Here is a 23100-nt window from a genome sequence, read left to right as displayed (position 1 = left end):
GTACACTGAGAGAGGTTATTAGGCTCAGCTGGGAGGTGGTGCAGTGCAGCAGGAAGGGCTCTGTAAGGAGAACAGGTCATGCTGGGAGGTTTTACACCAGGCTGGCTCTGTGCTGGTCTCTGAGTCCACGTCCCTTTAGTTATTGTAGTGCATCTTCTGGTCTAGTTGCACCTGGAACCAAGGCATCCATGTCACTGGAGGTGGCTCTGTCCAAGCTTGGGACAGGATGGACACATAGGACAAAAGCCTCCTGGTCCAAACGAAAGCTGGGGAGTGCATCATGACATACAGCAATACCACCAGATATAAAAGTGCTGGAGAAGCTGGTCCAGGACCCAGAAGCCGTTTCAGGGGTGCTGGTTAATTTGGGTGTGTTTGGCTGGTAAGAGCCCAGCACCATCTGTGATGTGAGGATGGTTCCTCAGGACACAGGTGTCCCCTCCTGGGCACTGTGCCCCATCAGCACTGCCAGCACACCTTTCTTCATCAGCAGGCAGAAAATTAAGGCCTTAGGAATGGCAGTGCCTTTTAGCAAGGATCCTGCTGGATATGCTTCAGGACAGCATTTGAATGTTCAGCCTTTTTTGTATGCTGAATGAAACATTGACATCCCAGTAAACAGCTTTACCAGCCCCATGTTTTTTATCTAATTTAAACTGCATCTTGTAGTGGGATTATGTTGGTTTCCACCAGCTGACAGATGCAGTCATTTCATTACAGTTTCCTTCCTTTTTTAGCTGCATCTTTGGAGGCTATAAAAGCTCAGTTGACCTTTGTGCTCTCTGAATGCATCAGGAGTGAGCACTGCAAAGCTAACCTGGTTTTTAGAGGTTTCTTTTCCAAGTCTTGTAGTTCAAGTTATGTGGTTACTTCCATTCACTGCCTTTTCATGACCTTTCTGTACACAGTTCCCAATGAGCTGAAAGGTGATAGATTTAGACTTTTTTCTCCCCCACAAATAAAAAAAAAAAAAAAAGGCAGGGGACCACCAATTAAGTCCAAGACGGAGAGTAAAACAACAAACCCTGGCAGTTGTGGCTTGAGCTGATTTGCAGGACTGCAGGGGGAATTTTCAATGGCTTTCTCATCCTAGATGGCTCATTAAAATTTCCCAATCAGGGAAAGGTGCCTGAGCTATGTCGGCTCCACACTGATGAATCACCAAACCCCTTGAGAAGGATGCCTTACAGTCTTTTTGCCTTCTATTGATGCATTCTTTAGTTTTGGTCCTCAAAAGGGCAGATTTCACTATGCCATTGAATGTTTTCATTTTTTACCGAGAGTGGCACAATTTGACCTATATCCAAACACAAAGCCTTGAAGTTGGCTCACCATTTCGCCTGATTTTTCCCCACTTCCCTCTCCCTCCATTTGACAAGGTAAGGAGCAGAGCCTCTTCAAAGCCATCTGCTAACTGTGTGAACTATTTTCTAGCCTTGAATATCCAAACTGAGATGTATTTTAATGCTATTATTTAAATGTGTAGTGGCAAAGGTGATATACTATTAAGGCTACTTTAAAGCGACATTGTGACCAACTCTTCATGTGGAGAAACCCAGGCCAGCAAAATGCAGGCAGTACAAAAAATCAGTACTGAAATAGTTGTAACTGGAATGTGGTTTCACAAGTGCTTGAGACCATTTCTGCTGCTTGTTCCTCCCCACCCTCCCACTATATCAACGCTCATAAATTCTTTCTTTACTTTCTTAAAAATAAAGCAAGAGCCAAGGTATAACATTTGAAATTTCAGCTCTGCAGTTTTTCAGTCTTTTTTATTCTCCATGCTCTGTAGGTATTTTAACCCACTTCACTAAGTAAAAATGGAGGAGGAATTGGTTTTATCTAATCCTCCCTTTGCAAAATAATCACAGGTACCTTGACTTTCTAACATGGGGCTATTTGTCCTTATCTCAAAACCTCATCTTCTAAATCCTCCCTCTTTAATTCCATTTCAAAGCACAATGCTTTCAGTACTAAAGACTAATAGTTAATGCAAGAATCAGAGTAGCTGTGTTCAGGTGCTATTTTCATAAATTTGTTCCTATTCTATCAAGTACTCAGTGAGGGGACACAAAAGATTACCTAAGCTGTAAAATAAAACCACAGCCACATTAAAATATTGCCACCACCATTGAGAACAGAATATTGTAGTCTGCTAAGAGGGTGGATCAGTGCAGGTGATCTGAGCTCCTAGTTTTATCTTCCAAAGACTCTTTTCGGGACCATATACTGTTTTTGCATCAGGTGGAGCTGGTATAACTCCATCATCTCCACTGGGATTGCTCCAGGAGCTGTAGCATCCATGTGTAACTGAAGTCAAACTCAAGCCAAGACCTTTAAAAATCCTTGTGTAGGCAATGCTAGACCAGGGATTCCTGTTAGAAATTATTCCATAGCCCTGAAAAGACATAGACTTTTCAGGTAGGTATTTTGTTCACTTGACTTTATGGACTTTTTAACCTAAAGATTTATTTTTATACCTTGGCCACTGAATTAACTTGCTACCTTCTACACGTTATCTCTTACATACTGCAGACAGGTCTGCAGAAGCACAGACAGGTGATCTGTAGGCTTGGCATGTGCTATCCAGACAAAAGCCTGGAAGAGAAGCCTTTGTTCCCAGCAGAACAGTGGCCCTGCCATGCCTTTCCTGAGCTCCTGAGCACCCTTGTTCCCTCAGCCAATGTCCTGCAGAGCTGCAAGTCCCCAGAGTGTGAGCAGTCACTCACGTGCTGCACTGGGGACATGGTGTCTGCACGGCTCCAGCTCGTTGTCCCCACGAGTTGTTCACAGGGAATACCACTGCAGGACAGGACAGGAGGGCACCCATGCAGCCCTCAGGGAAGGGACTGGTTCTCATGCTTCCACCTTTACCATCCCACTGTTGCAAGGAGGCTGCTCATGTGGATGATGCCTGTGACTATAACACTCCCGTTTGCTTCTGATCCCATGGCAGGGGCAGCTCTTGGTAAATGCTGGGGTGTCACTGAGCTCTTGCCTTGCCTGCTGCAAGCCCCTGTTCTCAGGGCACCCGCAGCAGTGCCTGGTAGCCGCCATTATGTGCCACTCTGTTGTGCACAGAGCTCCACAGCCCTGGACGCTGAAGAAGGGCACTGCCAGGGGACAGATATTTTTGGTAGTGCTGGCTGCTCTGTGTAACTGTTAAGGGGCCTCTGCTTCTCCAGGCGAAGCTGCAGCCAGTCAGTGCCTGCTGCCGTGCAGGGGAGTAAGGGCTCCAGCTCGGAGGAGGCACCCAGGCAACTGATAACATAAATATATCTTCCTCTTGCTTTGTTTCTGTACATTTTAAGACCATCTCTCTTGCAAGGCCTCCCCTCCGCCCCTCTTTTTTTCTGCCTGCACAGCTGAAACAAAACCAGCGGTGGAGCCACTTTCTCTTGCTGGAGCCTGGCTGGCAGCAGCCTGCCCTGACCTGAGACACCAGCCATTGTTAAGGGTATAACACATTTACATATTTTGCAATAAAACATCAGTTATTTGCATTACTGTGTCAAGTTTTATTTGATTCTTTCACCTAAAAATGACTCATTTTCCTTTCTTGTATTTTAAAAACCAACTACTCTAAGCTTGTTTGAGAATAATCAAAAATTGCCCATTTAGCTAGAAGTCATTTTCTTTTCAAAAGGCAAATGTTATTTAATCTTTCAGCTGTTCATTGTGCCATCATAAATACTTTCTTTTCAGCACAGTTGTGGGGACTGAAATGAGCCCACTAATTGCCTCCCATTTCGACTGACATGTGGTGGTTTAGTGGAAAGAGAACACAGCGGGGAGAAGGAAATAGGAGGCTGAGAAAATGAGAGCTAATTATTTTCACTGCCTCATGTCAGGCTCTGTGTCAGCCTTGTTTTTACAAACTGGAAGGTTTAGCACTAAATAAAACAAACTGGCGTCATGTTTTTATATACTGGCAGTGTCATGGAAGCAGCTGCACATCTCAAAGACAATATAATGCCTGCATTCGCATGGACACCATCTGACAGCCACTGTGAGCCACTGCTAATGAGGATATCACAGTGGTGCCAAGTGAAAGGTGCTGAATTATGTATGATTCTTCATCAGTGCAGCAATAGTCCTGTACATCATTATGAGACATTGTTTTGCTGAAGAGATTAAAACATTCTTAGTTCCAGACCCTGCAACCTATACATGCTACAAGAGGTTATTAATGGAATTTTTAGGGAGAGTTTCTTGTGGATTTCTTTTTGGTTAAAAATATCTCATGGGACAAAGCTGTGGTGGGTCATGACACTATACATATAAAGAAGAGAAGCAAATTAACCATAATTGTGTTATCTTCCTTTAAATCCAGTATAATAAAATATAGTGTAGCAGGGTGATACATAATGATAAATAACCCAAGTGCTGTCACTAGATGTTCAACTCTAATGCCTTTAAAACAGCAGGTTTCAGCAGCTGAGATAGATAATAGCTAAGAATGTAAAGGAGCTTCTGGGGACCTAAATCATCAACATGCAACTACTTTTAGGATCAGCATGGCCAACATTTTTTTTCTTATTTGTTTCATCCTGCGCTACATCTTACTTTTCTTCTAATATCCAGTTATCTGCTGCAATGCCATTTCCATTTTTATTTCAATCTTTAAAAAACAAAAAAGTTTATTGCAACCACTGATTTTAAAATGAATCCATGATTTGGGCCCCCTTGAAAAATGAAGTGCCTCCCTAGAAAAGGTTTTAAGCTGTTGTTGCAGGATATGTGTTTGCTGTTTAGAGCCTGTGCCTGATCTTTTTCATTTTCCTTTCAGGTTTTTTTTGCAGACATAAACGCATATGGGGTTAAAGGAGTATTGTCACCACAGTAAGCTGGAGACTTAATTTTTAAAGTGTTCTTACTTCCTGTTTCAAAGAGAAAGAAGCAGCTCAAATACATGTGTGATTTGCTTTTGTTTTCTACAGTAATTTTCAGAGGCTGTTGATTTATTTGCTTTGTCAAAGTGTTATTTGGAAATGTTTTCATACAAAGTTTTGCACGTTGTGCCTTTCAGTTCTGGAACTAGATAATTTTGTAAAACAAAAAGCTGATTTTTTTATTTAGATCAAAATCAAGCAGGTAGATATTGGGAGGTATTTTAATGCTTGAATGACAAGATATCCAGGGAAGTCTCTTTGAAGGACTTATGTAAGCATATCTATCAACCAGACACATTGAACAAGCCATTTCCAAGTTATTTTCCCACATATTCCTGGCACTAAATGTAGTTTTGATCTAAGAAGTCATATGGCTACAGCTCATCAAAGAATTGAAATTCATATGCTTGGTTTTTCTAGCCAAATTTTTGCTTAAATGGATGAGCATCTCCTATTATAAGAATCTGGAACTCCGTTAGAAAACAGGGAAATATGTCCCTTCCTTTCTACAGCACACAAATCTTGCACTATTTACTGTTTGGTTGAACAGAATGGTTACTAGGTTTGTAGGACAAGTAATCACCTACTGATCTTAGATATTTGCTAAGTGCCTTGATTCTAAAGTCACCTGCCTGCTGCCCCTTCCCTTCCCTTCCCTTCCCTTCCCTTCCCTTCCCTTCCCTTCCCTTCCCTTCCCTTCCCTTCCCTTCCCTTCCCTTCCCTTCCCTTCCCTTCCCTTCCCTTCCCTTCCCTTCCCTTCCCTTCCCTTCCCTTCCCTTCCCTTCCCTTCCCTTCCCTTCCCTTCCCTTCCCTTCCCTTCCCTTCCCTTCCCTTCCCCTCCTCTCCCCTGGTATCCTGTTATGGTATCTTGGTATCTGCACAGTCTGGCTGGAAAGGGCTCCAAAGAGGACCTAAAGGTTCGGGGGCTGGATTTGAGGGACAGGAGAGTGTGTGTTAGTGTGAAGATGCAGTTCAGAGGTGGGGAAGGCAGTGTTTGTGCAGGCCTCAGGCATCCACCCCTGCACGGGGCACTTTGGTCCATGACTGCATGGAGAGGGATGCTGCCTGTGCAGCCAACCTGGCAAGGGGACGGGCAGTGGCAGTGCCCACCCCCTGCCAGACCCTGGATGATTTATTGATTATTATTGATATTAGTGACATTATTGATAATAATGGTATTATTATTGATTTATTTTGTTTGTTAAAATGAGATCATATTTGTCAGATCTAGTCTGCAGGGAAATGTGAGTGCACAGCACAAAATCCTGAGTCAAGAGGGCATGGGAGCCCTGGCACAAGGTGCAGCTCTAGCTCTCAAGTGCTTGGCACTGGTATGACTCAGAGATGGCAGGAGATGTGCTGAACTAACTGGAGGATAGTACTTTATGTTGATATTTTTTTCTTTTCTTGGCTCTGGTGTTTTTGTAACACTTAAAAATGTCATCAAGCATCTTGTCTGTAACCTCAGGTTTGATTTGCACTACCATGAATCTCCTGCAAAAAAGTCTGGCAACAAGAACATTGGGCAGGGAGAGGAGCACAGTTTGAGAGATGAGAAGGAGTCAGAGACAATTCACTTTGCTGTTGCTGTTCTGTTTCAAAGCAGGTGCCCTCCTCATGTCAGAGCCAGTGCACAGTGCTGGACCTGCCTGGGACAGGACAGGCATTTCCATGGGTCAGCTCACAAGTGTGAAAAACAGGACAGAACAGAGACGTGCAAGGAGATACAGTCTGTGATAAGGAAATGGAGGCACAGGGTGATTTCAGCACCTGAACAGGTTGCAGAGGAAGCCAGTAGCAGAACTGGAAACTGAACTTGGTGCCTCTGAGTTTTGGTTGGTGCCCTGACCACTGAACTGCAGTTCCCATAGCTCAAACTCGCACCAGGGCAGTGCAAAAACCATCTCGCACGGCCTCTCTGCTTGTAAAATGTGGAAGCTTTCAAAGCAGACAGATGGACACACACAGCCAAATGCTGTCATAAACATAATTTCTTGTTGCAGTTTATTGAAATGATTGTATTTCAGTTTTCTTTTAATTTGGAATTGCCAATTCAATATGTGATCGAAAGCTTTGAGCTTTCTGAGGGCTGAGCTCCTGTGTTACACTTATGAGAGACACACGTGCAGACACCACAGATTTGCACCACCTGTGCAAATGGGTGACTTTTAGGCTGCTGCACGTTTGTCTGTGCAAATAACTGCTTACAGAAGCCCATGGCCCTAAGTGTCCACCTGTGTCCCCACTGAAAGTTTTTCTGAGCAAAACCAAGGTGAAAACTGCCTTCTGCAAGCGCTGAGCCCACACCTGCCTTACAGGTGGCATGTGGCAGACACAGACCCCTGAACCTCTGGCACATCTGGAGGAGCTTCTTGCATTGTGAAGGGAAGATTCCCTCCTCCCTGTATGGAGGTGGAGACACTTTGCTTCAGTGGCAGAGTGGTCCTTCAGGGGACTGATTTTTGGAGGAGCTCAGTGCACTGCACAGTATCTCATCCCCAAAGCACCTGTCAGGCAGTCAGCAAATGTTGGCTGGTTTGCACCATGGACAGGCAGTCTCTGGTCCCCAGCGAGAGCCTCCCTGGCCACAGACACAAACCCCAGCTCCAGCACTCAGTCCATATGGCATGTCCTGCAGGATGCTGCCAGTTGTCACTGTTCAGATCAGGGGATTGTTTAAGGATATCTTTTATTGCTGTGGTTTATTAGACTCACTGTGATTATTTTCTCAGTTGAGCTTCTTTATCATTAAAATGCAGTTGGAGGCAAGCAGAAGTTGAGATGCTCAGTGCCTCACTGGGCTCTCAGTATCTGAAATAACTGGGCTGTGATAACAAGCTCATCCTTTTGCCCATTATTTGAGTGATTGTCTTGAAGGTGCTGCACAGACTTTTTCCGTTCATTGCTGGGTTCACTGGGACAATGTCCTTGTGCCTGGCTGTCAGCTCTGGCTGTGACCCCAGGTGGTGGCTCCCATCACTGCCCTGTCCCTCCACTGCCCTGGGGTGTGCAGAGCTCCCAAGGCACATGCTCCAGCAGGCTGTCTGTCCAGCTGAGGCCATTCAGGGACACCACACCTGAGAAGATATCCAGACCTATCAAGGTGGCAGCTGCCTCACAGGGTGAGCTGAGAGAAGAGGGAACAAGACAATGAGAGTTTTCCATTATCAACACCGTACTGCAAACATGTATAAAATGTGTACATGCCCCTTAACTTTCTCACTGGGTTATTTCTTCCCTTCATATATTGAGGATTAGATATCAGTTGTTTCGGCTTTCAGTTTTGTTTCATTTTGGGTTTTGTTGTTGGGTTTTCTTTTCCTATTTGTATTCTAACAATCCAGCACTCTTTTTTTTATTATTCATAGGATTGTAAATGGAAAATGTACATGGAGATGGACGGGGATGAAATTGCAATAACCTACATAAAAGATGTGACATTCAACACTAACCTACCTGATGTAGAGATTTTAAAGATGACAAAGGTATTTACAGCCTTAAAGCTTTCAGGAATTCACAGATCTCAAACAAAGACATTAAAATACCACAGCAGTCGACTTTTGTGCTTGCAGAAGCTCAATCTCTTGACAGCTTTTAAATAAAATGCACATTTTAAATAGAATTGTATCATAATAGGAGTTAGGTATTTTGGTTCTCCTTTAAGCTGACAATAATGTTTACAATAGACAAATAAGAGAAGGAACTAATTTATATTTTCTTGTTTTAATTCCATGTTATATCCTCTGAATTTATTACCCATTTTAATGAAAAGAATGTTGCAAAAATTGATTTATTTTTCAAGAGAAGAAACCAATTTAAATGTTCCAGAAACATCATGCGATTTGTCTGGGGGGTTTTGTTGAGTTTTTTTTTTTTTTCTCTCTTTCTTTTTTCTTCTCTCTCTCTCTCTCTCTTTTTTTTTTTTTTTTTTTTTTTTTTTTTGTGGTTTTAGAACTTTTATCTGGTTCTAAAACTCTCTCTTTCATGCACCAGTGAATTGCAAAGACTGAAATCCATCGCAGACAGTGCAGCACTGAACATCTGCAATTCATTGTCACTGAGCATTTTACCCTGTGTCAGAACCTGCCTGTAAATATTTACCAATAAGCATTTAGACTGCTTTTCCCTAAGGAACAGAAGTTTTGTTGATGCAGAGGGCATTTTGTTAGCTATTATTTTAATTGTTTGTTTTTATTAATATGCTCCACTTGATAATAGCTAACAAAATAAATTTCTAACTGAAAAAATATACAGCTTGATTGCCAATTAGAATGCTGCTCTAATGTGCACTGGTAAAAACACCCAAACTCTTGAGTGCTTTTAACTGTGAATTTTTGTGGCAAAATTGGGGGGGGAACTTTTAGTCATTTTTTCTAAAGGAAAAAATGTAAAACAGATTGTCAACAGTCAGAATTTTAAGGAAAATGTGACATAGGTGTATTTGCCAAAAAAGATTCTAATATTTAATCAATGCTAACACTATTTTTATGGTTAGTGATTTCTGGAACAACACTTGTGATTTTTTTTTTTTTTGTTATTATTACTGTTCTTATTACTATCATTATTTTTCTGTCTAATTTTAATCTTGGACATTTCAATTTTTGCTTTAAAAAAGGCATGAAGTTAAATAAACTAACAACTAGATACAGTAACATTAACTTTTCACATACTTCAACATTTTTATATTTGTCAAGAAATATCTTTGAGAATCTCTAGATATTTGTTCTTGCTTTCCTCTGTAAATCTAGCAGAAGAAAAAGTGTACATGCACAAAACTGAAAAAGGTTCATGCCCCCCTGAAAATATTCCATGTTGTCTCATCTGCTGTGTGTTTTGTAAGGAAATCTCTTCTCAGTTTCCTTTTGTAAACCAGGAAGTAAAAATTTCAAAATTATACTGCTTTGTCTCACAGAATTTTAAGGAAACTATTGATGTTAGCAATATAGGAATAAATGAAAAGAGGCCAATGTAAATCCCTTCTGGGTGATTTAGAAACAAGTTGGGAGATGAAGAGCACCTTATAAAACTCCCACCATGTTTCTTCCAGCCACCGTTTGTAATGGAGAAATGGATTGTGGGCATAGAAGAGCACCAGTCTGTAGAATGTGTTGTTACGTATGAGGTAAGCTCTAAGAAACAAATAAAATAGTTGATCCAGGACAAAACCTACACAGGAGGTGTGGAAATAACATCCTCTGGCTTTGTTATATCCTATAATCAAGTTCTCAGCAGCCTGTAATTAGTTGTAAAGTATCAAGTTCAGAGCAAAAGCTGAATGAAGTTTACAGAGACAATGGCCTCAGACTGCTGCCTGGGATGATTCTTCTTCCCAAGGATGAAAGCTCCTTTTGCTTGAAGTGTAATGGTCAGTGTTGCTTGCATTTTTTAAAGAGGCTGGTTTTTCTCTTTTCAGTGATGTGCTAATTAGGAGAGCAGAGATGAAATAGGAAAAAAAAAAGAGAGAGAAATAAGAATAAGATAAAATAAAACCCAGAATACAATTTGATGTGATAGAAATTAGTTTTGTAAAAAAAGTTTGCAGTTTCTGATTTGCAATACTGATTTTTTAAAAACTAACTCTGTATGTCAGAAGAAGGTTAATAAATGAGATTCCAGCTCTGTCCTGACCAAGCATTCAGGCAGTGATGGAGCAATGGGGAAATCCTGGACCTTGCTTGCTTTTGCCAGAAGTAAAAAAGTAGTTTTCTTTCAGGCTGAAGTTTCTCTCAGGAGTCATAGGTCCTTAACAGCAAACTGAAGGATACTCCAGGAAAATTTTGTTGGGGGTCCCTCTGCAAAAATACCTTAGTCCTACCTCTTTTAGCAGAAAGTAGTGCACATTTGATCCTCATTAACAGAACAAGTAAAATGTATTTTTGTGTTTTAGAGGAAGGCCTTCAGATCTTTCCTCCGCAGGGTACGAGAATTGAAGCAGTTATTCACTACCACATTTTTAGCATAATCACAAGTACCAGCCAAAATTATCTAGAGTCTAAAAATATTTGAGAACTAGCTAAGTGGTTTTGCAAAACAGGCTCTATATTGAAACAACTGCTGCCACCCAGGCACTAGTGGAAGTTCCCTCCTAGGGGAGTTTAGTGTGTTGTGTGTTTGTTGTTATATCCTCACACTTGTTGTGTCCTTCCTGAGCAGAGTGATGTTAGAGCTCCCAAAAGCACGAGGCACATCCAGGCTATCTGCTGGAGCAAGCTGAAAGCACAGGATGAGGTTGAGGCAGTGCAGCTCCTGATCCAGACCTCGCTGCCCAGTTCGGAGGGGAATTCACGGAGCAGATCTGACTCGGGTAAGTCAACACATGTGAACTTTACTGCTGACATGGGCAGGGCATGTATGGGGAGGACAGCAAAAAGTCAATGCATGTCACCCACTCAGCTTGGTGTCACCTGCAGGTGTGCTGAGGGTGCACTCAATCCCTCTGTATGTCAGTGATGAAGATTATAAATAGCACTGGTCCCAGTATGGACCCTCAGGGACACTACTTGTCCCTGATGAACACCAGGACTCTGAGCTGTTGACCTCAGGATGCAACCATTCAGCCAATTCCTTATCCTAACATCCACCCATCAAATCCATCTTTGTCCAATTTAGAGAGAAGGATGCTGGGAGGATCATGTCAAAGGCCTTAGAGAAGTCCACATAAATGACATCTGTAGCTCTTCCCTTGTCCACTGATGCTAAGATCAGGAAGTTCCCCCAGTCCTCATCCTGCTGTCCATTGACTTGATAGGTGTGGGAAGAGGGGCTGACATTGAAGATTGAGACAAAGTCTTCTCCCCATCTGTTGTTACCAGTTTTCCAGTGCTGTTTATCAGGGTGGTACCTCTTCTTTGAACTTCTTATTTTGTTAACATAGCTGAAAACCTTCTTGTTATTCTTTGCATCCCTTGCTAGGTTCAGTTTCAGCTTTGTTTTGCCCTTCCTCACTACATCCCTATACAACCAGACTTCATGTCTATACTCTTCCCAGGCTACCTGTCCTTGTTTCCACTTCCTGTGCATTTGCTTTTCCCCCCTTACTTTTACCAGCACTTCCCTACTCAGACACACCAGTCTCTTACCTTATTTGCCCAGTTTCTTGCTCCTGAAGAGCTCTTGCACTCTATGAAAGACTTCCTTAAAGATCTGTCAGCTCTATTCCACTCCCTTGTCCCCAGGGGATCCTTTCCTTATGTCCTTGAGGACTGGAAGTCCGTTTTCCTAAAATTCATGAGCCTAACTACCCAACCCATGTCCCTCAGGACTGCAAACACTTCCAATGCATGATCATTGCAGCACAGGCTGCCTCCAGTCTTGATGTCCCTGATTAACTTGCTTACATTGGTGACCATCAGATCCATTTTTCCCTCTGGCAGAGCTGCCTGTTGCCTGTCTCTGAAGGGTAAGGGGGAATGCCCTGTATGCTCCTGTAGGAAGCAGGGTGGAAGGAGTCCATGGTGAGAAGCTCACACTCAACTGGAGTGCTTTAGCCCACTCTTCCCTCCCACCCTTAGCCACCCAGCACACAGCCTTGCACAGATGTGGTGCTTGGACAAAGGGCACCTCCTGTTAGAGATGTGTGGGTGCTCTTGCTCTGGCCAGGGCTCTTGCAGGGGGATACACATACTGAGGCTGTAGCCTCAGAGACAAAAAGTGCCCTGAGGATGATGCACAGTTTGACAAGTACAGTCCTGCCAGCCTGGCAGGCACAAGTGCTCCTGACATCCTGCTCCTCTCTGAGGAATTGTGGAAATCTTCCCACAGCATTCTTCCTCCACAGCTCAGCTTGCCCATTTGAGCCAGCCCTGGCTCATCATTGTCTGACCTCTGGAATGGTGTTTGTTATGGCTTCTGGGGCTTAATTTGGTCAGCGAGGTACGTTTAATAATGCAGTGGGCTCTACAATGCAGTTTTCATTTCCTAATACATTTATGCTGCTGACAGATTCACTCTCATCTCAGTTGACTCTAGCACAGTTCTGCCTTTAAGACCTGCTGTTGTTTTTGTAAAGATGTTTGTTAGCCAAGCTGTTTTTCACTTTGAGTTCACGGTAGGACTGCAGAAATGCTTGGGTTGGGACACCTGAGGGGCAGTACAGGAGCTGGAACAAGACACCAGTGAGCAGAGGAGGAATTTCTCAATTTTTTACACTACTAGCAACTGTAAAAGAATGGCCCTGTGAATTGAGAGGTGCTGGGTTTGGACTGCAGACACATCTAACATGAGTGTGCTTATTCCTAAGCAATTGTGATCCATTTGCAACATGTTTTATAATGCAAATGAAATCTAGAACATGTCCTAAAAGATACATCTTTACTCCAGATTAGCTTTGCAGATAGAGGTTACCCTGGTTTTGGGGTGATGAGCCCTGCAGCCATACCAAGTGTGGTGTGTATCTTCACAGGTTGGCTCAGCTGCTGTAAACCCAAATGGTTGCTTTTTTTTCAGTGAGTGGTGGGAGAGCTTGTCTGTCCCTTTGGCACACTGGAGGAGTTACATGGAAGCACTAATGTTTTGTCAGCAGCCAATTGAATAGGCACTGTTCAAAGGAGGTGGGTTACCAGCCAGCATGAAAGCTGTGCCTCAGCTCTAGCAAACCTTCTGGCCTGTCTTCTTTACCAGACCACCTATCCCAGGTTTAAAAGACCACCAAATCCAAGCACAAAGGTAAGGGTAATACCTGTCTAATAGGCTAAAATAACTACCTCTATGGGCTACCACACAGAGCTCAGTGCACAGAGCTGGTGGCTCAGAGACCACGTGAGGGAGAAGCCCCCCAGCCCATGAGAGGCATGAGAAGCCCCTTCTCCCAGCCCCAGAGGGCACACTGGAGATCCTTGCTGGGCAGCTGGATCCTGGGCTGGCAGCTGCTGTTGGCTGTAAGGAGCCAGGACTGAGCAGCCTGAAGGAAGCCCCTTGTTCAGGGAGATCAGCACTAGTCCCATGGCACGTGTGATGGCCACCTGAGTGTTGATAACAAATGAAGATCCAAACTTGAGTCCTGAGCCTGCTGTTTCCAGGTTTATGAGGTCTGTGATTTACATCCACAGCCTTGGTTGGAGGGCATGGGGGAATGGCAGAGGCAATAGTGTCTAGCAAGTACATGGTGGCATGCATGTTTCTTTTGAAACCAAGACTTTCAAGGAGGTTGAGAAGCAGAGGAGGCAATTCCCATCTGTCTTTCTGTGAAAGAAGGTTCACCTCTAAGCGCAGGTGGAGCTATCTGCTGTGTCAGTGTCATACACACTATGACAGGGAAGACAGTTTCCTTTTGACATACTTGACAATAAGTTGAAGTGATTTAAATCTCTTTGGATTCAAACAAAGTCTGGGGAAAAGAGGAGTGGAAGAGATCATCCATTACATTTTAACAGGAGAAATCCTAATGAGGACAGAGCTGCTATCCAGCTCCCACAAAACTCCCCATGGTCAATGAAGAGTTCCAGCGAGAGGCAGAGAGGGTTATGCTTTCTTGTTGGAATGATATTAGCAATCTTTAGGACAAATAATTCAAATCTCTCTAGAACAAAATTATTTTAGCTGCTCCCCATGAGTCTTTGGCCAGACCTGTGGCCTCAGATAAGAGGAATTCCTGTTCTCTGCTCTACCCACAAAGTAGCAAACCAGGCAGCCTTTGCAGTTCAAATGGAAAATTTACAGCTATTGTATTTGCTAAAGGCTTTCATGGAAACCACAGGACTGACTTTCAAAACCACTTCAGTGTGATCTCTGAAAGCTACAACTTTTGTTACAACCCCAGGGCTGTGACAGTAGGTGTAGAGGGAACTGTAATACCCTGAGTTGCTCTCAGTTAAGCACTGTCTGAGCCAGCCTGCCTGAAGCCTAATGCCTCACTGACTTTTCTACATACAGAGTCAGTTTTCTGCATGAAGCTGGATGCAAAGTAGATTGAATTCTAAATTTGTAGTAGCAACAGCAACTAAAGTAGCTCTGGTTTTTATGGTGTGTAGCAGTTTGAAAAGAAATTGGAGGCAGAGGAGATGAATGTGGCTGCCGCAGCTGGGATTTGCACTGGCTCTGCACTGCTTCCTCTCTGTGCTGGGCTGCGAACAGCACGACTGTACCAGCTGGGAGAGGTGCAGCTGGAAGGCAATGTTACAGCAGTACTGGTACCCTGGGGTCACCTCTGTGTCGGTTCCAGAGGTCTCCAGGCTCTGTTCTAATGAAAGCTGTGTAGAAATCTGCTGAGGTTGCCAAGAGCATCACAGGGCATGCTTAAAACCAGGCGGGGTTCAAATGACCAGAAGTCACCTGGGGGTGGGAACCCACCTGAAGAGCCAGGTGGATGGCTCAGTAACTGGTTTCTAGTCTAAGCTCCGTAATCTGCAGTGGCATCAGAAATATTTGTATCACTTGCTCTTTTAAAAGCCCAACATTATGTTCAACCATAACACTGAACATACTCAAATCTAGGACTATTTGCTGCAAGGCTGGGAGGGGAAGGGTGGTTTGAGGTTCTTCCAAGAGAAACCCCGGTACGTAACCTCACACCTTCGGTAAACCTGAGAGCGGTTTTCCATCGATTCACAGAAAGCTGACTCTGTTTCCCTTCCCTCGGCAGGCACGGACAGTCAGTGGATGCAGACACTGCGCATGCAGCAGCTGGCCAAGGCCATTTCGCTGCAGCACGGCCACCCGCACAGCCCGAGCACGGTCACGCAGTACCTGCCCTACCTGCGCAGCCAGGACTCGTACGCCGCGGCCGTGCGGAGGACGCGCGCTCCCGTCAGCCAGCAGCTCACGTCCATCAGCCACTCGAGGAACTCCTCTCCCCTGTCGCACAGCTTGATGAGAAACCTTTCCAATCTGCACTTGAACTCAAAAGGCAGCAGCGCCTCCAGCACGGCCTCTGACACCCCTTCCGAGAGGGACAGGTCCGGCGGCCAAGGCAGGACGGCCTCGCACGGCGCTGCCTCCCGCAGCTCGTCGGGCGGGCGGCGCAGCGGCACCGGCTCCCCGGCGCCGCCGCGGCCCTCGGCAAGGCCCGGCAGGACTGCTCTGCCCGCGGGCCCCGCGGCCTCCCAGCACCGCAGGTACCCCCGCGCCCCTCCGCAGCCCGCGGCCATCCCTGGCATGCCCCCGCAGGGTGACGGCGAGCCCAGGAGGGGCGAAGGGGAGAGCAGAGCCAGCGAGGGCGGGTGGATAAAGGTGCAGCACGCAAGGAAACCCCACCGGCAGGCCGCCGGCAAGCCTGGAAAGGAGAGAGCCAGGGGGAGCTGGCGGGGCCGGAGGACGTTCTGAGAGGAATTTGGCCCTTTATTTAACTGAACGTTCAACCTAGAGAAGATTTGCCTGCTCCTGTTCAATTTGCTGCACCGAAGCTGGTACCCGCCTGGCTGGGGCCTGCCGGCGGACAGGGAGAGCTGCCACCTCTCCTGGGGTCACTGTCGGCACCAAGGAATTCAGTTTGGTTTTCTCCCCTCTGTTTGGCTGCTCATGTTCTCAGCTGACTGGACATCCACTCATTTGCATAATATGTCAAAAATAAAATCCGTAAGGCACAACCAGGTGCCACAGTGAAAGGCTCTCAGTTTCATCCTTGGGAGAGTTGTGCTGTTACCTCTCTCCTCACCTCACTTTGCTTCTAGGTGTTGAATCCAGCTCTAAGCAGGGTCTTCTCACCCCTTGTCTAGTCTGCTTCTGCCAGGGCTATAGGAAGAGGTATGTATTTCAGCATAGTCTGAAAAAAAGGGACACAAGGACATTTTTCTTCAGGTCCACTTCAGTAGCTTAACTTCTCCACTTCTCCTTCTCAGGAATTTCTTACTTTGTTCCTTATTAAAAGCCCCAACATTAGTTACCCAACACCACTGAGCACACTCTGTCACGTACACAGTTGTCTTAATCAGAAGGAGAATCAAAAACTAGGCTTTTATCTTTTGGGGGAAAAAAATTAAAATAGAATGAGAAGAAGGCATTGCCTTTATCATAGTTACAACTAACCCCACTGAGGTCTATAATAATATGTATCCCTGTACAGCTGGTATTTTTTAATTGAATTTTTAAATGTGGCCAGACTGTGTCGCTTTTGTCTTTCAGTATTCAGGTAGTAAAGACAAGGTCAGCAAAGTTTCTGATTAATGTGGTCTTTAGCTCTGCTGAGAACAAAGACACAGCTTAGACTCAGTTGGCGTCAGAAAGTTTCTTCGTGGCCTTTTCACTCCAAGTTGATTTTACACAATTAAAAAGGAGAAAAAAAAGTTTGGGTTTCACAAGATGCAAGAGAGAAAAAAAGGAAGAAACAGATAAAGGAAGCTGAACCCAAAGCATTGCTTGGTACCCTCTGAAAGCCCAGGAACTGTAAATTAGAGATGCTTTGAACAGGGTGCTGCACAGCACCCATCCCTTGCTGGCACACCATGGTGAGTGATGCCAGCAGAGCTGCAGGCACGTCACCTGCTCAGGGTGAGGGGGTTTCACCACAGCCCTGTCACTGGATGGTCCAAAGGACATGTAAAGTCCCTGCTCCACACAAAGGCCACTCCTGTGGGTACTTGCAGCTCTCCTTTCTCTGATTGCCACCGGCCCCAGTGAGGGCTGAGCCCTGGGGTGAGTTTCCATTACCCACCAGAGCGGACTGGGACTCACATTTCATGAATTCAGGACAGATCCACCAAAAACAATGGAGCAAGACACAAATGACACCAGGTATCAGGATTTGGATTTCTGTCACTCAAGTGCCTTTTCCTCTGACAACAGTTTAGAGCAGAAAAAATATAAGCTTTACCTTGAAGAGAATTCAGCTGCATGTGATGCCCTTTGGTATCAAAGTTTGCCATTTTCTTGTTGGCTTCAAACTGGCTGAAAGCTAGTTAGTAACCCAGCTTCTGACTCTGGTTTACTGAGCCTGACAACTAACTTGAGGGACATGGACAATCCAGCACTGGATGTTTCTCTGTCACAAGCAGGGGACTGGGATTTTGTCTAGGTTGGAGATCCTTCCCTGACATTTCTTGCCATGACCAAAATGGACTGGAGAATACCAACTGAGAGTAGTTGCTCAGAATGTGCTTGTGTTACTAAAATTTGGATATGCATCTCAGGAATCACAGTTGGGCCTGTACAAATCCTAAGAAAGGGATTGCAAGAGTTTGGAAGGTCACCTTTCTCTTCTAGGGTGATCAGGATGGCGGTGCAGTTGTACAAGCCTGAGATGCTGTGGGTTGGTGGTGGCAGCTCAAGATTTATCAGCTGTCTGTGGTTGTTCGTCAAGATGTCCAGCAGGATTCCTCTGCTGTTTGTAAGCTATTTAATGGCGTGCCTAATTTTAATCTGCAATGTACTGTTTGTCCACATCTGTTGTATTAAAGTGTTCATTAGCATTTAAAGAAGGAGCGGATGGTATTGATCATGCCCATTAAAATTAAACAATCATGCATCAGTGACTGATTAGAAATCCTTTTGCTGTACCAGCATTGCTGCTTAAAGCAACACTGAATGAACTTGTGAAAAAAAATTTTAGCAAGATTTAGTTTTCTATCTTGTTTTTTGTCACTTTTAATGTGGTTACTCCCTATCTTGATGATAATTCATTATAAATAAAAATGTGTTTACATTTTTACACATACCCCCAGTACTTTACAAAGCTGAACCTTTTTTTGTCATGTTTTACTAACATGCAGCTAGAAGACCATGCACAGCAATGTGTAAAATCAGACTGTCTTGGGCAACTACGCCTCAGGAAATGCTCTTTGGAAAGGAGCCATGTTATGTTCATTTAGAATTTTCTTACAAATCTGTTAAAGGCAACCATATTGAAGTACCAGTATGTCTAGGTTTGCATGCGAGGAGCTGGACACACTATCCTCCCTCCACACATATATCCTTGGCAGTGCTGCAGCTGCCAGACCCTCCCTCCATGGCTGACTCTCCAAGGGGCACAAAATACCACTGCTGTAGAGCTGCCCCTTGGTTTCTTGGCTTTTCTTTCTCTTGGGCTTCATATCTCCATGCTTGGATGTTGACATTTTCTTAATCCCCAAAAGGTACTTGCATTTTCCCCTTCCAGGGTTTAAAATGCTCTGAATTGTAAGAAGCGAGCTCTGAGATGCCTGCTGGAGTGGATGATGAAAAACAGCAAAGAGCTCATGAAGGCAGATTCAGAACTGGACGTCCAAAGTGAGTGAGTATTTTCATCCTATTGAGAGAATATTTACAAAATCAGATTTTCTTTTCTTTTTTTTTTTTTTTTTTTTTTTTTTTTTAATGTGAGACTTGCTGCCAGAGCTTACACAGAATCTTTCTGTTCATTCAGCAGCATTTTATCTGTTCATTCAGCAGCATTTTACTCTGGATCTTGTGGGAATGACAAGAGCTGCCTCGCTCTCTCTGGATGCCAGACATCAGCAGGAAAGTTTCAGGGTAAACAGCAGCATATTTCCCCGGCAATTGGTTCTTGACCCTGTGGGTGGGTTGTGAGGGAGGAAGCAGTGCTCAGTTCAGATTGGAAGAGCAGGTTAACCTCAGCATCACGGTCCTCGGTTTTCTCAAATTTTACAGCTTTACCTCCACTGCTGATGTCTTCATATCATGAGCAAAAAGACTTCTTTTCTGCCAATAAGATATGTGGTTCAGATTTTTCAATGTGGTTTTCTTGTTTTTGTTTTTGTTTTTTTGTCCTTCCCATAAACCTAGGAATGTCTTAAAAAATGGGAAAGAACAGGAGAATGAAGAGCAGTCACCACTGAGGGTAGCAATCATTCTTCTTTAGCTTGGTGGCCCAGAGCTGGGTCTGACCCTGTTGTATATTGGCTTCTTAAGAGCACAGGGGTACCTGGCACTGCTACAGGACTGGCTGTCAGAGAGGAGTGTCCTGGGGAGCTGCTCCATAGAGGGAGTGACAGCCAGAGCAGCAGCTCAGGGTGGCACTGCACTCTCCAGGAGCTTGTCCCCTGTGTCCTGCAGGTCAGAGGCCAGAGGTGTGCTGCTGTGCTGTGAACCAGCTGGCATTCAAGTGCCTGTGAAACCCTGCTCCTTAGCAGGGCAGCACTGAATGTGAGACTCCCTGGAGCAAAAACACTGCCCTGGCCTGCAGACACGGGCTGCTTTTGTTTGCATGCAGCCAGGACAAGTCCCAGTTCAGCTGGGAGGGGAGAGTGCCATTTGTGCCTCCCCCAGCTCTGCCATGACTGAGGGACTGCCCCGTGAGAACCTGCTTTCTTGCTGTGAAATGGGGATGGGTGGTTTTGGACATGGTTTACTTTTTAAAGAAAAAACTGGCTACTGCAGTTTTTCTCTATCTTATCTGCTTCCACGGATTATTTTCTAGCAGTTGGCCATGTATGACAGCATGCTGACCAGAATCTGGCAACCTGCTGAGCTGATTTACTGAGCAGAGGTTGCCTCACGGGGAACAACAGCCCCCAGCCATGGCACCCCTCACCTCTGTCCTGCTTTTCGTTCAGTTGATGCTGCTCAGGATCAAACCCCATGTATTTTAAGACTTTCTGTAACTTGCAGACTTGCTGCCAAGAACATTGGACTGTACATCAAATATATGCAATTGATTTTTTTGATTGTGCTAGAGAATGCACTTTGACATAGCAATAATAATAATAATTATTATTACTTTAGACTGGGAAAGATGGGCAGTGACTTATATAACTGTGGAAAAACCCCAAACTGAGAGACCTCCTGGCACCTCACGTCACTAAATGGAATCAAATAGCTGTGCTACCTCTGAAAATTACATCTGACAGAATTATTTTCTGTATATGTGTCCACCATAGAAAGGTTTTTACATAATATTCTTATTTAATGAATTGCCATGCCTAGAAGTTCAAGCCAGTTTGTTGCAAAAATTTAGAGGTTAGAGAGGAGAAGTCTATTAAGGCAATAACACTAATAAGGGTCTGCCAAGATCACGTTTGAGTGAATGTAAATTCAGGGCATTTGAGATTAACAACTCAGAGGACAGAGGAATGGCGCCGGCAGGCAGTGTCCCCCTGGGAGGAAGGCGAGCTGGGGCTGCAGCGTGCAGCCCTTCCCTGCTGCACCTCCCGCGCTCCCAGAGCCCCGGCCCGGGGCCGGAGCCTCCTCCGGGACACCTCCGGGACACCTCCCGGCCACCTCCGGGACACCTCCGGGACACGTCCCGGCCACCTCCGGGACACCTCCGGGACACGTCCCGGCCACCTCTGGGACACGTCCCGGCCACCTCCGGGACACCTCTGGGACACCTCCGGGACACCTCTGGGACACCTCTGGGACACCTCTGGGACACGTCCCGGCCACCTCCGGGACACCTCTGGGACACGTCCCGGCCACCTCCGGCGCTCTTTGGCAGGGGCCGGCGGGCGGAGACACGGACATGGTGCAGTGTAGAAAGCACAGTGTACCCGGGGCTCCTCACACGCATTCCCTTCCCTGCCTTAGCAAGCAAGGTGAGGGCTCCCTGCAGCAAAAAAAGACATTTCCCTCATGCTGTGGAAAAATCCCAAGGGCTTGAAAAGTTGAGATGTGCCCTGGGGACCCCGGGCGGGCACTAGCGAGCCCCGAGGGAGGCTTTCTACTTGTTCCCCTCCCTCCCTCCCTGCTGAGAGAGCTGCCTGGGGAGAGAGATCCCTGGGGAGGAGGTTATGCCACCACCTCTCCTCTCACCCTCATCCTCTCCCAGCAACCACAGCTTGCTGAAGGCTGCTGGAAGCAATGCAAATCAACACTTGCAAAAAGGCAGTGGCAAAGCTTATAGAAGAGGGCAAAAAAACAGACTACAGTAAGTATTTTGGTTACTTCCTGATAGCCTTCTGTTTCCCACAGCTATACATTTGCAGAATATTTTGTAAGTGATTTCTTTATGATGTGACTAAATGTAATTTGTGTTTTCAAAGGAAAATAAAAATCAAAGCCCAACAATGAAAGAGCTGGGATCTTGCACTTTTGAAAGTGGCTGCTGCATATCAAAACCAGCTACTTTTGATCAACATTTTTTGCTATGCATTTTGTGGAATGGCTACAGGGTAACCAAATGAGCATTGTAATTGCATTCCCATAATGTGCATCATAATGCTCTGGGCTCCAAATTATCTACTATACCTTTGGAATAACCATTAAGGTTTCTATCAAAAATGACCACATTTCAGCCATTCTCTTAGTGCACTGATAAATGTAGTATCAATTGCACTTTTTCTGACTCTGACTTGTATTATTCCTTTGGTTTTTCTTTTCTCATTCTTTCATTTTTTGTGGTCTTGCCAATTTGTGTCAAAGAAACACGGTATCAGATAGGATTGGACATGACCACCTTCAATTCAACGTGCAGGATGCATTGGCACCCAGCCTTTACTAACAAGAAAATCACAGCAAAGCACAAGGAGATACAAACCTGTTAAATTAAAAGGAGAAAATCTATTTCTCCTTGGAGACAGAAAAAAAGAAAAAGATTCTAATTGCATTGTGGAGGTATTTTATGGAGCTGGTACAGTTGGTCTTAATAGAAACTGATTGTACATGTTATATATTTAAACTTTTATTTACTTTACAAAATCTGATTCTGCCTATCAGAGCATAGTGTTGAAGTATTTACATCACAAAAGTATTCCATATAAATTCATGTACAGCAAACATGTAGAGATCTAGCTGTAATTAAATCTCCAAAAGTGGCTATCCTCCTTCTTCTGCGTAAGAGCAAGTGTGTCCTTTCTGGATTGCAATCAATAGCAGGTTACCTGATTATACACCTTATTATGTCTTATACAGTAGTGTGAGCCACTGGAGGGTGACATGTGAACAAATAGATATGCTTGATCAGATCTTTTCCAGAAACACACCTTACAGGAGAGAAAAACAATTAGCGTGTGTTATAGGTTACCGATTTTCAATTTACATCATAAATCAATGTCTGATTATTTTAATGCAAAATATTTTTAGCTTCATTTTATTGCATTAATGGTTCAATAACACACTATAATTTTCTCAGACGAAGAGGTGATTGGACAGCTCTTACAGAAATTTTTAATTACTGTCATTAATGGCTGCAATATTTTTTTTCTATGGACCTAAGATATGTGTTACTGCATTGTACTGTGGGTACTCTGTGGCCACAAGAATCCAAACTCTCCCTTTCCTCCTAAATGTTTGCATCTGTAAACATGTCACTGTGCAAGTCTCATCACAATAAATACTAGCATCACACAAACATAACTAATGTATTGACATGCTATTTTAGGCAGGTGTGGTGGTACATCCCCAC

At 44.6% G+C, this 23100-nt stretch overlaps 1 protein-coding gene across 1 annotated transcript in view; it reads left to right on the top strand.

The window, feature by feature from the left end:
* Positions 1-17152, top strand: part of MAP3K20 (mitogen-activated protein kinase kinase kinase 20) — a 90846-nt gene extending 73694 nt beyond the window's left edge. The window contains exons 16-19 of the mRNA XM_058027648.1: positions 8261-8377; positions 9940-10014; positions 11046-11196; positions 15472-17152. Coding sequence (XP_057883631.1) covers positions 8261-8377; positions 9940-10014; positions 11046-11196; positions 15472-16151 — 1023 coding nt within the window. The 3' untranslated portion in view covers positions 16152-17152. The remainder of the gene's footprint in view (positions 1-8260; positions 8378-9939; positions 10015-11045; positions 11197-15471) is intronic.
* Positions 17153-23100: the final 5948 nt, after the last annotated feature.

The sequence above is a fragment of the Melospiza georgiana genome, chromosome 7, assembly GCF_028018845.1.
Source record: "Melospiza georgiana isolate bMelGeo1 chromosome 7, bMelGeo1.pri, whole genome shotgun sequence".
NCBI lineage: Eukaryota > Metazoa > Chordata > Aves > Passeriformes > Passerellidae > Melospiza > Melospiza georgiana.
Note: the sequence above shows the minus strand (reverse complement) of the source record. Positions and strands in the feature narration are given on the sequence as shown.